The following is a 17,258-nucleotide window of genomic DNA, read 5'->3' on the forward strand; positions in this document are numbered from 1 at the left end:
ACAACTAGGATATACAACTATGTACTGGGGCCTTGGGGGGGAAAAAAAGAGGAAGATTGACAACAGATGCTAGCTCAGGGCCAATTTTAAAAAAAGAGAGAGAGAGAGTCAATTTCTAAGGCTATCTTGAGGATTAGATGAGATGACAGGTATAAACCTGAGATGCAGAATAGTATTATTATTATTATTTGTCATTATTATTACTGCCATTGTTGTAGCTTTCTGAGACCTAAGGGTATATGTTGAAAAAATAATAAAAGAGGTTCAATGCTTTAACTAGAATTCCTCTGCTTCACAATGTAGTCTGTGCCCAGCTCCAGTTAAAAGTAAGATTGCATAAGGTCATAGCAATTAAATCATGGCTCCGCTGCATTTATCTTTCCATATGATGACAGGCTGCTTCTAACAGCTATGGCTCTAGATGGGATATCAGAATACAGCTTCCTTGTAACAAAACATGAGCATTTCCTGCTCTGGATTTTTCTAACCTCCTCTGAAAGCTGAAGGTTAAAACCAGATGCTGAACAAAACCAAGATCCAAGTATCCATCTGCGGTTTGATGCCGCTCTTTGTTCTCTGATAAGTGATCGTGTAGCCAGTCCCAAAACCCTCAACCACTGGTGTCCCTTCACTCTTTGCTCTCACTCTTTCCAAAGTGCACTCTCCTCAGGCTTCTCACCGATTGAGTGTGTTCATAGATCAATGGGGGTTAATTACGCTAATGGTATTCTTCAAAGGGAGATGAAACAGACACATTTTGTTGCTGCTCTGGGAGTTCTCTCCACTTACTGTAAGCCTGAATTTGTGTCTCACATCACTGCAATACCAAAATCAAGAATAATTTTAAACAACAAGCAGATAAAATTCTGGCTCCAGGCCTCATTTCTTATTGATTTCATTTAAAGACTGTCATATTAGGTTCATTAGGTAGGAAACTGACTGTTCGATAATGGAGTATAAGAAAATTCACAAATGTATATCTTATAAATATTCCATTTTTCTTGACTGCACGAAAAAAATTAGTTTTTATCCCACATGTCAAGCTTCACAATGCAAAACTCAAGTCAACTGAACATTTTTAAAATGTATCCTATTCAAAAAGGCAATTTCATGCTGATTTTTATCTCACTGTGCTTCTGCAGAGATGAACACTGTAGCAACACACTGTTTGGGGTAGAAATAAGTGCTTCAATCACTTTAGTTTGAACTCCAAAAAGTAGCAAGTGTCCTGGTAGTTACATTGCAAATTGTCTTGTCCTAGGCTTATAGATTTCTAGCAACACTGATTGGGTTCAATAAAAGAGATTTTTCTGAGCAGAGAACTCACCCCAAGATAATGGCCATCGATGAACACCACGGGGAGGGAGGGGGCTTCGGAAACCCGTCGGCATCGTTCATCTAACTCTTTTCCATAGTCACCATTCAGAGCTATGTTTTTCTCTTCAAATTTTACTCGGTGGTTTTGGAAGATCTTTCTAACCAGTTCACATCTTTCAAAGGTTGTCCGTACCACACGAAGACAAGTGGTATAAATCACGACCCGGTCAAATTCTAGGTCAGTTGATGGTTGCTGAAGGGAAAACATTGCAGTGTCAGTGTGTTTGCATTTACTTTCTTACATCTTTTTATTTTAAGACAATCAACGTTTTAGCAACTGTCTTATACATTAAAGGCATGCGATAAAAGTTGAGTGAGGGCTGGATTTGTCAATTTTGACATGTCTTTATGTTAGAACATCTGTAATCAAGAAAGGGATAACAATCAACATAATTTAACCGACAACTTAATTGACAGTATTTTTTCTGTTCTCAGTGGCATATCAAATAATGGCATATCTTAAAATTGGTGCTGTCTCACGTGGCATGCCATGTGGTGAAATAAGGAATGGTTGAATTATTTTTCTCATGTTGTGTAGACGTTGTTCAATTGCTATATCTGCCTCTTAAACCCAAAGTCAAATATGTGGCTGAATAGTCCAGGTTAGTATTTAGCCATTTGAAAATTCTTCTACTTATCAATTTACCAAATGTTATAGTCTTTTGAGCCATGATTTCCTGGGAACAACAAGACCTATATCGCAGGATTGTTCCGAAGTTTAAGTAGCACAACATATGTGCACACCCTCTGTTGAGTGAGAGGGCTCCCACGTGCAGTGAGAAGGCTCTGCCACAAGGAATAAAACACTGAGTGACTCAGAGCGAGTGCGTAGAAACCAACACCAAAGTGGGCAGTGGATCAAAGCCAGGCATGAAAGGAAACAAGGAAACGGGCACACTGCAACAGAGGCAAGCATGTCTCAAAATCAAAGTGAAGACTCGCTATGGGAGAATCTTTTTTCTACATTTCCTGCTACATCAGCAATCAGTGACTGCATTCCTGGCAACCCCCGCCCAGCACAGCTAGGGCCATGCCAGGGAGGTCCTGACACCATCAGGAAAGATCTTCTTTCTCCTTATCACAGCCTTACTGGTAAGAGACTGAACAGAATACAGCTATATCCTGAGACCAAGGAACATGTGAGTCTTCACTGGGCTACAGTTGTTCAAAAACAACTGCACAATTGTAAACCCCCGTGAAGTCAAAACTTTGATTGGAAACCACTCCAGACATCTAAATTCTAGAACCAGAAGGTCAGATACTAAGCTCCATCACTCTGTATTCAAAGAAATCAGAGCGCTCTGCTGGATGCAAATGTACACATAGACCTAAAAACATCTAAACTCTTGAAGATGGCAATGCAATTGGTCTCCATCTCACCAAGAAAGAAGACATTTTTTTTTCCTGATGATAAAATTTATGAAAGATGTAAGAATCATTTCTTCCCTCAAAAGAGTTTAGAGGCTGAGTTTAAAACCCAGAGGCCTGCAGAGGCCAAGCTGGTGTCATAAATGCTGGGCCCGGCCAGGAGTAAAGGAGATATTAGTGAGAGGCAGGGAGAGCATGACCTGAAAGGAAAAATGTTACTCAGCTTCAGGCTAGCCTCAGGCTCACAGGCAGGTCACTCAGTGTTGTCAGACATGATTACCTTAAATATAAGCTTGAAATCTGGATTCTTACAGGAAATTTTCTGCTTTCTATATGGTAGCACCTGATTAAAAACATATTGAGACTATGTGGACCAATATATGGGAGTGCTGAATTTGGCCTGTAGACCTGCTAATTTATGAACATGGGGATAGAGAGAGCATCAGATATACCCAGACTCTGTCACCAGCCATCTGTGTGTCTTTGGGAAGCTAATGAACTATGAAGCCTCAGTTTTCTCATCTGTCAAATGTGATAATAGCAATAGCTACCTAACAGTTTTGCTGAGAAAATTAAGTAAGGAAGAATATGAAAACAACTAGTGTAAGGCTTGAAATGTAGTACTATGCTAAGCTAAACAGTGAAAAAATATTATACTCCACAATGTGAAAATTTTAAGATTAAAAACAAAAGTAAATCAGTGGAAAAAATCTGTGTAATTAATGACAAGAAAAGAAGATTACTGCTATGCATTAGATTAAGAAGCATCAGTCTTCAGAGAGCAATTAATTGCCCAAGAGCTTATGGCCTCTCTTCATGTTCACGATTACGGGCAAGCAGGACTCAAGGAACTTACTGTAAAGATGGCAGCTTTGGGAAGAGCACCAAAGTTCTTTTTCTGATGTTATTATTTGAGGAATTGTGCGTTGTTCCTCTGGTTTCAGAGGCTGCTATAACTACATTTGGTTGTACCAAAATGTTCATTTTCCTCAGTGGATTCAAAAGCACACTTACTTTTGAAATATTTGATAAGAAATACATTTCCCCCATGTGTAGAAGTGGGAAAGTTTAAGATCAAATCATCCTGCTGCCTCATTAACCAATTCACATACAACATATGCTCATACAACAAATGCAGGGTACCACTTTTCTTTATGCCGCTAAGAGACATGTATTTAAAAAATAGTAAAAAGATGAACACCTATCAGGTGGCCATGTTGGATGCTGTCTCATGCAAAGGATAACAAAAATATCCCTTCACCTACTGTTAAGAAGGAGCTTTGCCTGAAATCAGTGGCTCTCCGAGAGTGGGAATATTAGAATAAACTAGGGAGCTTTTAAAAATCCCCAGAGCCCAGGCTGAGCATATAGCAATTAAATCAGAATCACCGAGGGTGGGACCTCAGAAGTGAGATTTTTTTTTAAGCTCCTATGGTGGTTCCAAAGTGCAACCAAGTTCTAGAGCTGGTTGGATACTGGTTGGAAATGCAGAATCCCTGGCTTCACTCCAGACCTACTGAATCAGAATCTGCGTCTTAACAAGTTCTCCAGGGAATGTGGATGCACATTACATTTTGAGGAACCCTGGTGCAATTTCATAGGTGGCTTGACTTGACAAAGTGGATTTATGTCCCTTTAAAATTACTGCTGGTCATTCATTCAGTCACTAGAATAATTTATCTGCCAAACATGGTGCTAGGCACTAGATTTGTAATGGTGAGCAAACAATATAATTCCCGAACAACATGGAGCTCGCAGTTTAAAGTCATAAAAAACCAAAAAGTTAAATAAAGATAGAATTACAAACTGTTAAGTGCACTGCAAAGGAAATGCACAAGTTGTTAGGAGAGGCTATTGCATGAGTGCCTTTTTTTTCTTAAAGGTCAAGAGAGTGTTTTCTGATATTTGAGCTCTGATTGAAAGGATAAGGAGTTAGAGAAATTAACTAGGTAGAGAGCACAGGGAAAAGCACTATGGATAAGTGCAAAGATCTTAATATGGGAAGAAGATGGTGTGTTTGAGACTCTGAAAGGTCTTCTGTTGAAACACAAAAAGGGAGAATTATAAAGTACAAATGATTCCAGACAGGTATACAGGACAAATATCATATTGTACGTTAGAGCCACTTTCAAGATCTATGGGCTTAATCTGACAGCAATGGGAAATTCCTGAAAGTTTTTAATGAGGATGGAAGGGGCTTACATTTAAAAAAAAAAATTAAGGAAGCAGGGGCCAGTATGGATATATAGTTGCACAAGATGTACACTGCACAAACCTAGGGAGTGTCATTAGTAGCAGAGTCTAAATGAATGATGCCCTCAAGGTGGCATAGTGCACAACTTGAGCAATCATACTGAATCTCATTCCCAACTCCTTTGGTCTGGGAACTGAGATTGAACACAGGATATTTCGGGGAAGGAAATATGGTTATCTATTAGAATAGACTGTTAAGTAAAATATTCTAAAAGAGAGCTTATTGCGCAACTTTTTTGTATGATTTGGAGATAGATCTTCCTAGAGTTAGAAAGTAGGCTGAATGATTTCTCAAGGTCTTTTCCATTTTTATAACATGAATTTTAAATGATATTGTCTTTGGCAAAAAAAAAAAAAAAAACCCCTCTTCTACATTTGCTTTGAATTCTTTCCCTCAACAGATTTGTCAAAGCATCTGGCCAGAAATCTAAAAGCAGACTCTCAGTGGTTAGCTGTCCCTCTTTCCCCATCCAGAGGGTTACCATGGGAATAGCGTAATGAGGGATGGAAGCATCCGAGACAGCGCTGAGAACCCATTGGGATTTGCAGCCAGCTTGTTCTGAGAGAGCCGACCCAGCAGTTAAATAAAGTCAGGCCGTCCCTTCCTCTCCATTGATTAAAAAGGTGAGTTTTAGGCGTGTCCCAGAGCCCCACAACAGCCTGCAGCAAATGTAGATTTGTGGGCAAGGGATAGAAATTGCCGTGAAGGAGACGAAGGACTTACTAAACAGCCGCCGTTTGTCCTCCGCCTGCACCTTGTCCTGCAATAGCCACTGTGAGGCAGCGGTGCTTTAGTCACCTGGTTATCTGGGGACAATTCTGGAGCCCCCACACCCACTGGAACTGCTCTGCATTCAGGCCAAGAATTAGTCCCCACCCCCCCACCAGAGCATCAGCTCGGAGCAGACTCAGCTCCTCAGGCTGGAGCAAATCCTGTGGGTTATTTCTCCGTGACCCTGTGCCTGTCCAGCCTGGCTCTGGTTTAAAGGGCCTCCTGAAATAGCGGCCTCCAGACGAGTGCAGGAATTCAGGACTTAAACAAAAATGAAAAAACACAGTCATAGGTTACATTTCTAAATGTCAGCAGCAGACATAATGCTAATAACTTTACATTCATTTAATCATCATAATAACATGGTGTTACTGTATTTACAGAGCTAGAAACCCAGGCTCAGAGGGGATAAATGTTCTAGACAAGGTGACAGACACTGAACCACTGAACCACATTATCATTTGACTGCCCCCTCCCCAAGATAAAGTTGTTACCAAAACACAGACTGCTAGAGACTTAATTCATTGCCCATGAGAATGTTTGTGATTTAGAGAGGTTTGTCTCGTTACTCAATTATGCTCCCACATTTAACAGTAACTTAACAGTAACAGTAACAGTCCAAAAAGGTTCCTTTGAGACCAGCAAGGTGCGGAGATCTTTTCTCCTCTACCTGAAGGCAAGGAGGTGACTAGCTCAGAGCCATACAGCGTGTCAGAAGGCAAACTGGGACTAGACCCAGATTTCTTGATGATCAGGCATTGGGCCAACCTGGCTCCAGGAACCGGCATTTTAAATAGCAGACACACGCCTGTGGAAGCAGGCTGTGGGCCTTTTAAAGAGCAGGGAATTTTACATGCATCTCTCTCTCTCCCTCTCCATCCTACTCTGTAAACTCCTGCAGCTATATGAATATTCTAGGATGCTTCTTAATATTAAATTTAAATAAATAACCCCTTGCCCACCTTGCTCGCAAATCATCTCTTGAATTCTCAGTCTTGCATTTAACTAAGTGATTTGAAAACCCACTTTATCCACACCAGGCTTCTCCCTTAGCTTATTTCTTGGATCTGTTTCCATTCTGACCACACTCCCTGTTCAGTTCTGAGGGTGAATGGTGATGTTCTATGCCATAGCCTCTCCCCACCCTTTGACCACAAAACACGACGGGGAACTTCTCATTGTCCCTCTGTAAGACACAGATTATAAAAATAATTATAATAACTATTGTTTGCTACATGACTCCTACAAATCTACGTACAGTTCTAGGGACTGAAAAAGGGGACTTTATGTGTGCAATTTTCATTTATCATAAAAGATAAGGATTATTCTCCAAATTTTACAGATGAGGAAATTAAAGCTTAAAAATAAATTTAAGGTGCTCAAATATCTCAGGGGGAAAAGGAGCAGACCAGAATTTTAACCTGGGCCTGCCTCCTAAGCCCTTGCTCTTGCTTTAGGAAGACACAACGTAACCCTCTTCAATACAACCAACCAATGAGTCATACCGCTCTAGAACTGAGTGGTAAATTGCACCATGGAAGGACTGTCACAAGGACTATCCTAGAAATTCCCATTGCTCATCCCTCCACTTCATTCTAATATCTCTGGTTAGCCGTCACCCCCTCAGGCAGATCTTCCCTCCTCATCCTGTGTGAAATGGGCCCTCCATCCTCTGACCCAATGCTTTCCTTTAGAGTACCTGGTACAGCGGGACATTATATTGTGTATGTTTATTGGTTTACTGTCTATCCTCACAAATATAATGTAACCCCAATGAAGTAGGAACTTAGTTTTGTTCACTAGAAATAAGAACCCAGAGTATGAACTGGTACAAGGTAGATACCCAATAAATACCCTCTGGCCTCTTTTCCATACATTTAATTGAAACTCAGTTTGAATCTGTCTCTTAGTAACTAGATAATCTTGAACCAGTTACTTAATCTCTTTAAGTCCTAGTTTTCTTATCTGTAAAATATGGACACTAATTCCTACTTCATGGGAATTTGTGAGGATTAAATGATTTAATGAATAGGAAAACCCTTGGTGAAGCCCGATGCATAAGAAACACTCAATAATTGGTATTTTTGTTACTAATATCATTATTATTATAAAATGTTGACACACACCAGCACCAGCACTATCACCACTATTGTTATAACCAACAAGTCCAAATTCATGTATGTCATCAACTTCATAAGGCTGAATGGCAAAGTTTAACCTCATAATTACACAATGATCAAAAAATAAATCTCGTTAATGAGTTAAATTGCCACTTACATTTGTTTAGATATGCCATTAATTCTGGGTGAAAACAATAGAGTGGAGAATACACACCAGATGGCATAAAAATCCCTCCTTTCCTAAATTCAGGTTCCCCCTTGGTGGCACCAAGAAATGCATGGCAATCTCTGCATGCAAGGATTTCTGAAGAGAGTGTTTTGTTCTCATAACGCTCCAAGATCACATAAATAAATGAATTTCAGCTACTGCCATAGGACTTATCTATTTGTCCAGATCAATTACTGAATTGGACTGGACACAAATTGAAGTCAATGAACCTAATGAATCCTCCATTCAAAAAAAAAAAAAGCACATCTGAGTTAATGGAAACGAAAGTGCCCCCCCCCCACCAGCCCCCACCATGGAGACCTTAAACAGGGACTGGAGTTCTGCCAATTGAGCATTAACCAAGTACAGGGAGGTTTTACTTGAAAATGTAGGTTTTCATCTTCTCCTGAAAAAGCAGGAAATCTGATAACACTAGTTTTGTTGCATTCCTGTACAAAAACAATAACTGGAGCTTGGCAGCAGCTACCCCCTTTAGTGGCACATGTCTCTTAATGCCACATTTAATACCATTCCCTTATATCTAGATAATTTCATTCACTAACATTGTCTGCATTGCCCCTTTAGATCTCAGTTTGTAATGTTGTATGCAGTCTGTATGCACACTTTTGTATGGGAGGAAACTGAGACTTAGTTTAATTATTTGAATTAAACTATTTTTAGGAAGCAACATGTTGCAGTGGGGAAAAAAAAACACATCTCGAGCCACTGCTTTGGCACTTACTAGCCACATGAACTTGGAGAAATCAGTTTACTTCTCCGGGACTAGGTTTTCTCTTCTCTAATATGAGAGTAGCTATAATCTAGCCCCTAAGGGAGTTGTTGGATCATGTATAAAACGCAACTGAAGACACACTGTAAATTATAAAACTTTACAAACACACCAGCTATCATCATCCTCCAAAGTCACACAGCTGGGAGAAGAGGAATGAGGCTCTAATGGAAAGCACCTTGCCACGAAACAAAAGCGCCTCCCTTCCAAAATGAATACTTTAGTTTCTACAGAAATCATCACAAACATTACTTATTGGCATTTGCAATGCTGCTCATCTCTGCAGATACAACTGATATCGAGGTGAATGCCCAAATCACCATATTCAGGAGCATCCAATCCCAAAGCGATGTGCTTACAACAGAGCAAAGCCAGGCAGAAATGAATCCGGAACATCCTGTCAATGGAGACATTGAAAAAATATATTTTTCCTCTTATCCTATGAAAGATTCAAGTTGCAAAACCAGAAGAAAAGGAATTAAGATGTTGAACAATCACATCTGAATAATAAGTGCTCAGATAGTCCTGCCCTGACTACTTTCATAATGCCTTTCATCTTTCTACTTTACAAAAACCCTGGTGCTCTTTCTTAAAGGGAAAAGTGCCCTTTTTCTTCCATTCTCCCAAATATACACATATCATGAATAAAAATCAAACAATGAAAGATTAAAATCTTCCTCAATTTTCTACATCAAAGAAAATGCCTGAATAATCAGCTAAATGTAGTCAATTCCTTTCAGTGGGTTTGGATGTGATAAGAATCTACTTTAGAAGTTGAAATACCTGCATCTCAACTTGATGCTTTCATAAGTTCCAGTGCGATGAAAAGAAGTGATCTCAGTCTCTGTGGAATTCACAAACAGGCTGAGAACTGAGAGCAACAAAGCCAGGGAGAACTCAGAAGTTGAGAAAATTGGACCCAGCCTCAGGCAAATCCCTTATTCCCCCTCTTCCTCAGGTGTCCAGACTTAACTCTTATGTCGCTCTGACTATTCTGAAGGTCATGGTCCCAACCTCACCTAAATATGCTCTTCTCCAGATTCTAAACACTGTATTCGGAGGAAGAAACTGCTGGAGAGTATTTGTGGGAGGCTTGGAAGTTGGCACATGAAGCTAATATATGTCTTTCATGAGCACTGGGTCCTTTAATTCTATAAGGAAAGGTGGTACTATCATTATCTTAACTTTTCAGATGAGGAAGCTGAGCTATAGAGAAGCATGGGACAAGCCTAACATCAGACAGCCAACAAATGACAGAGATAGGATTTGATCTGTAAATCAGAGAACTCAAATCTTTATATGACCCTGTTGGTCATGCACTGACTCTGTTTGCATCTATCTATACCCATCTCATTTGGTAGAGAACAAGAAGATAGAGGGACAGATACAGGACTGATGAATGCTAAAGTTTCACAAATATACAGGGATTTTAGAAAGACAGTATTAGGTTTCTAGGGCTGCTGTACCAAATTACCACAAATGTAATGGTTTGAAGCAACAGAAATGTATTATCTTGCAATTCCAGAGGTCAGAAGTCCCAAATAGGGAAACTTTACAGGCTAGAAGAGAGTGGAATGATATATTCAAAAATCTGAAGGACAAAAATCTACAGCCGAGAATTCTCTACCCAGCAAAAATATCCTTCAAATACGATGGAGAAATAAAAACTTTCCAAGATAAACAAAAATTAAGGGAGTTCATTGCCACAAAACCTCCTCTACAGGAAATCCTCAGCAAAACCCTCATTCCTGAAAAATCAAAAGAAGGAAAGGGGCTACAAAATCAAGAGCAGAGGAGATAAGTAGAAGGACAACAACAGAGAGTAGCAGCTCTACATCAGAACAGAAAACCATGGGACGAGAAACAAAGGAAATTGAAGAAAACCGGAAAACAAGACACAAAATGGTAGTGGTAGGCCCCCACATCTCAATAATTACTCTAAATGTAAATGGATTGAACTCCCCAATCAAAAGACACAGAGTGGCAGGATGGATCAAAGAACAAGATCCAACAATATGCTGCCTCCAGGAAACACACCTCAGCCCCAAAGACAAACACAGACTCAGAGTGAAGGGATGGAGAACAATACTCCAAGCTAATAATGAACAAAAGAAAGCAGGTGTCGCTATACTAATATCAGACAAGGTAGATTTCAAAGCAAAACAGATAAAGAAAGATAAAGAGGGACAGTATATAATGATAAAAGGGACTCTCCACCAAGAAGACATAACACTTATAAATATATACGCACCCAACACAGGAGCACCAAAATTTGTAAAGCAACTCTTAATAGAACTAAAAGAAGACATCAACAACAATACAATAATAGTAGGGGACCTCAACACACCATTAACACCAATGGACAGAACATCCAGACAGAAAATCAACAAGGAAATAATAGAATTAAATGAAAAACTAGACCAGATGGACTTAATAGATATATATAGAACACTTCATCCAAAAACAGCAGGTTACACATTCTTCTCAAGTGCACATGGAACATTCTCAAGGATTGACCATATTTTGGGAACCAAAGCAAACATCAATAAATACAAGAGAGTTGAAATAATATCAAGCATCTTTTCTGATCATAATGCTATTAAACTAGAAATCAACTACAAGAAAAAAGCAGAGAAAGGTGCAAAAATGTGGAGACGAAACAACACGCTTCTCAACAAACAATGGATCATTGAAGAAATTAAAGAAGAAATCAAATTTTATCTGGAGACTAATGAAAATGAGAACACGACATACCAAATCATTTGGGATGCAGCAAAAGCAGTCCTAAGAGGGAAATTCATCGCAATACAGGCTCACCTCACTAAACAAGAAAAAGCTCACATAAGCAACCTCAAACGACACCTAACAGAACTAGAAAAAGAAGAACAAACAAAGCCCAGAGTCAGTAGAAGGAGGGAAATAATAAAAATAAGAGCAGAAATAAACGATATTGAAACAAAAAAGACAATAGAAAGGATCAATGAAACAAAGAGTTGGTTCTTCGAAAAAATTAGCAAAATTGACAAACCCCTAGCCAGACTCACCAAGAAAAGAAGAGAGAAATAGCAAATTAATAAAATTAGGAATGACAGAGGAGAAATCACAACAGATACCAATGAAATACAAGAGATCATAAGAGAATACTATGAAAAACTATATGCCAACAAATTGAACAACCTGGAAGAAATGGACAAATTTCTAGACTCCTACAATCTCCCCAAACTGAATCAGGAAGAAATGGAGAATCTGAATAGGCCAATCACAAGTAAGGAAATAGAAACGGTAATCAAAAACCTCCCCAAAAATAAGAGTCCAGGACCAGACGGCTTCTCTGGAGAATTCTACCAAACATTCAAAGAAGACTTAATACCTATTCTCCTCAAACTGTTCCAGAAAATTGAGAAAGATGGAGAACTCCCTAACACATTCTATGAAGCCAACATCACTCTGATCCCCAAACCTGACAAGGACAACACAAAGAAGGAGAACTACAGGCCGATATCACTGATGAACATAGATGCAAAAATCCTCAACAAAATTTTGGCAAACCGAATACAGCAATACATCAAAAAGATTATACACCATGATCAAGTGGGATTTATACCAGGGACGCAGGGATGGTTCAACATCCGCAAGTTAATCAACGTGATACACTACATCAACAAAATGAAAAACAAAAACAACATGATCATCTCAATAGATGCAGAGAAAGCATTCGACAAGATCCAACACCCATTTATGATAAAAACCCTCAGTAAAATGGGTATAAAAGGAAAGTACCTCAACATAATAAAGGCCATATATGATAGACCCACAGCCAACATCATACTCAATGGACAAAAACTGAAAGCCATCCCTCTGAGGACAGGAACAAGACAAGGGTGCCCACTTTCACCACTCCTATTCAACATAGTACTGGAGGTCCTGGCCAGAGCAATTCAGCAGGAAAAAGAAATAAAAGGAATCCAAATAGGTAACGAAGAAGTAAAACTCTCGCTGTTTGCAGACGACATGATCTTATATATAGAAAACCCCAAAGAATCCATAGAAAAACTATTAGAAATAATCAACAACTACAGCAAAGTAGCAGGGTATAAAATTAACGTGCATAAATCAGTAGCATTTCTATACACTAACAATGAACTAACAGAAAAAGAACTCAAGAACTCAATCCCATTCACAATCACAACGAAAAGAATAAAATACCTTGGGATAAACTTAACCAAGGAAGTGAAGGATCTATACAATGAAAACTACAAGACTTTCTTGAAAGAAATTGACGATGACATAAAGAGATGGAAAGACATTCCTTGCACATGGATTGGAAGAATAAACATAGTTAAAATGTCCATACTACCTAAAGCCATCTACAGATTCAATGCTATCCCAATCAGAATCCCAAGAACATTCTTCACAGAAATTGAACAAACAATCCTAAAATTCATATGGGGCAACAAAAGACCGCGAATTGCTAAAGCAATCCTGAGCAAAAACAAAGCCGGCGGAATCACAATCCCCGACGTCAAAACATACTACAAAGCTACAGTGATCAAAACAGCATGGTACTGGTACAAAAACAGGTCCACAGATCAATGGAACAGAATTGAAAGCCCAGAGATAAAACCACACATCTATGGACAGCTAATCTTCGACAAAGGAGCAGAGGGCCTACAATGGAGAAAAGAAAGTCTCTTCAACAAATGGTGCTGGGAAAACTGGACAGCCACATGCAAAAGATTGAAAATTGACCATTCTTTTTCACCACACACCAAAATAAACTCAAAATGGATCAAAGACCTAAAGATTAGGCCTGAGACAATAAGTCTTTTGGAAGAGAATATAGGCAGTACACTCTTTGACATCAGTTTCAAAAGAATCTTTTCGGACACTGTAACTCCTCAGTTGAGGGAAACAATAGAAAGAATAAACAAATGGGACTTCATCAGACTAAAGAGCTTCTTCAAGGCAAGGGAAAACAGGATTGAAACAAAAAAACAGCTCACTAATTGGGAAAAAATATTTACAAGCCACTTATCCGACAAAGGGTTAATCTCCATAATATACAAAGAACTCACACTGATTAGCAACAAAAAAACAAACAACCCGATCAAAAAATGGGCAGAGGACATGAACAGACATTTCTCAAAAGATATGAATATGGCCAATAGACACACGAAAAGATGTTCATCATCGCTAATCATCAGGGAAATGCAAATCAAAACTACACTAAGATATCACCTTACACCCGTTAGATTGGCAAAAACATCCAAAACCAAGAGTGACAAATGTTGGAGAGGATGTGGAGAAAAAGGAACCCTCATACACTGTTGGTGGGAATGCAAACTGGTACAGCCACTATGGAAAACAGTATGGAGATTTCTCAAAAAGTTAAAAATAGAAATACCCTATGACCCAGCCATCCCATTACTGGGTATCTATCCTAAGAACCTGATATCAGAAATCTCAAGAGTCCGTTGCACCCCTATGTTCATCGCAGCATTATTTACAATAGCCAAGACGTGGAACCAGCCTACATGCCCAGAAACTGATGATTGGATAAAGAAGATGTGGTATATATACACAATGGAATACTACTCAGCCATAAAAAAAGACAAAATTGGCCCATTCACAACAACGTGGATGGACCTCGAGGGTATTATGTTAAGCGAAATAAGCCAGTCAGAGAAAGATGAACTCTATATGACTCCACTCATAGGTGGAAGTTAGTATATTGATAAGGAGATCTGATCGGTGGTTACCAGGGAAAATGGGGGGTGGGAGGAGGGCACAGAGGGGGAAGTGGTGTACCCACAACATGACTAACAAAAATGTACAACTGAAAGCTCACAAGGTTGTAATCTATCATAACATTAATAAAAAAAAGAAGTCCCAAATAGGTTTCACTGGGCAAAAATCAAGGTGCTGGCAGGATTACTGTCCCTCCAAAGGCTCTAGAGGAGATTCCATTACCTTGCCTTCCCCAGCTTCTAGAGATCACCTGCATTTCTTGGATTTTTGTCCCTTTCTCCATCTTCAAAGTTTACTGTTAGAACCTCTCCTCCCATCGTCACATCTCTCTGACTCTGACCTTCGTGCCTCCCTGTTCTAAGGACACTTGTGACTACATTGGGCCCATCCAATAACCCAGGATAATCTTTTCATCTCAAGATCCCTAACTACATATACAAAGTCCCTTTTGCTGAAAGGTAACATATTCACAGGCTCTGGAATTAGGACATGGATACTTTTAGGGGTGGAGGAGACTCTGTTATTGAGTTTACCATAGATAGATAGATGGAGTTTCACATACTGGATCACAGGTATAGGAGTAAAAGGACTTCAAGTTACACAATCTTAAGACAGACAGGAAACTTCGAGATCATCTAGTTCAACTTGAACAAATGTCTGGCAATGTCAAGAAACATTCAAACCTCTGGTCGTTGGACTAGATCTTTCTCATCATGCTTATGGGCTTGCTTTATAACACAAAATGAGGGTAATTTTAGTAAGGTAGGCAGAAATACGTTGTTCTTCCAAGACCTTTGACACAATCACTTGTGAGTAGGACTTCTCTCCAAGTTGCTACTGAAGAAACAGAAAAAGATATAAAAAACAAACAACTGCGTTAAAGAAAGATTTGCCTGATCTTTATCAATCTAGTGCGTCTCTTCTCTCTTTTCTACCTCTTACCTTGCAATACGCTTCCATTTGTCAAACAAGCCTTAGAAACTTCTCTGAAAACCAGACAGTGAGCATGACCAAATGAGGGAGGTACTTTGTGATACATGAAAAGGAAAATACAAGTGAACATGTTTGAAATTTCTGCCTAAAGCCAGAGGTTGATTTCGTCTGTGTGCTCCACAAAGGGATCCAGCTAATTTTTCAGTTCAGCTTCAAAGAGAACAAACAAATAACCATAAGATTTCAAAAGCAAGAAAATGTTGCCTTCCCATGTCTTATGAAATTTGCCCAAATTAGGTTGTTTTAATAAAAGCAACTAAATTGTGAGGCACAAGAAGCCTACAAAATCAGATGTGCAGAAGGCTAAAAACTTTAAAAGTCTCTTTTTCAAGTATATACTGTACTGTTTGGGATGGCCAATGCGATTTTGTAAAGGAAGTTTAACACTTGATTTTGATTATATGTTGAAGTAAGAAATGAATGCCAGGTGTTTTCAAACAAGATTGATCACAGTATTATCAGAAGGAAGAAAATAAGATTCTTTCTGGAAATGTTCTTTGTCAGACTCTGCTTGGTTTGATACCAAAGCTCCTTGCTGGAGCTGATTATTAGATTTTGGAGATTCAGCCATTAGGAAAGGAATCTAACTAAATTATTGAAAGAAATAATAAGTCCCATTAAGTGGAAGATTTTATTGTGAACAATTTATCAGTAACCCAATCGACATTGGAAAAAGAAAAAATACTCATTGATGAATTATATGTTCCAGGCATTATGTCAGATGAATGCATTTATTGTCACTATTATCCTCCCAATATACAATGCAATAGGTATTATTATTCCATTTTCACTGACAAAGTAAATGAGTCATAGGAAATTGCAAACTTGCTCAAGGTCACAAAGTCATAAAAATCTTTTCCCACTGATGTATATAACATCCCTCTTTCCTAGATCTTCTCTTACATGTCTGTTTCTTCTCCATATTCAGCTAGGGTCACACCTCCCCTAAGCAGTCTGCTTTCCATGGGCTCTCAGCTTGGTCTACTGCCACCTCCTTCTCTCTGGATGACCTCATACAAAGTTTCAACAGCTAACTGAAGGCTGATGAACTCCCAAATGTACATCCTCAGCTCAGACTCCTCTCCCAGCAATCCAGATCTGATATCCTGCTTTTATGAAACATCTCCACTTGGATATACCTCCTCTACCTTGAATTCAGAATGCCGGAAGTTCACCTCATCACTGCCACCAAACTTACTCAACCAGTTGCTTGAAATCTGAGAATGGTCCTGATTTCTCCAGAGCTTTCTCTCAGTGTTGTTCATGTTCTATCAATCAAGTAGTCCTATCCATTCTTTCTTTATGTGCTTCAAGCCTGTCTTCTTCCCTCTGTCCCCACTCCTATAGCTTTAACTGAGGTGCCCTCAGTTCCTCACCTAGATTACAACAGCATCTTAATTGGCCTCTCTGCCTCTAAAATAGTCCCTTTCTATGCATTCTCCAGAGTGCATGTAAGAATCTGATCATGTCATTTTTTTAAATAAAATAATAATAAACAATTGCTTCTCATAGCTTTTAGAATGAAGACCAGAATACTTACCAATAAAGGCATCTGTGATGTAGCTCTTACTTTCTCCTCTAGCCTTATTTCCATAGCACTCTTTGCCATGCACTGATTATTTATTCGCC

General features: G+C 39.1%; 1 protein-coding gene across 1 annotated transcript in view; it reads right to left on the reverse strand.

Annotated features, from left to right (window-relative positions):
- Positions 1-17,258, reverse strand: part of GRXCR1 (glutaredoxin and cysteine rich domain containing 1) — a 116,965-nt gene that overhangs the window by 50,070 nt on the left and 49,637 nt on the right. The window contains exon 2 of the mRNA XM_001496545.6: positions 1,328-1,570. Coding sequence (XP_001496595.3) covers positions 1,328-1,570 — 243 coding nt within the window. The remainder of the gene's footprint in view (positions 1-1,327; positions 1,571-17,258) is intronic.

Source organism: Equus caballus, chromosome 3 (genome assembly GCF_041296265.1).
Source record: "Equus caballus isolate H_3958 breed thoroughbred chromosome 3, TB-T2T, whole genome shotgun sequence".
Classification (NCBI taxonomy): domain Eukaryota; kingdom Metazoa; phylum Chordata; class Mammalia; order Perissodactyla; family Equidae; genus Equus; species Equus caballus.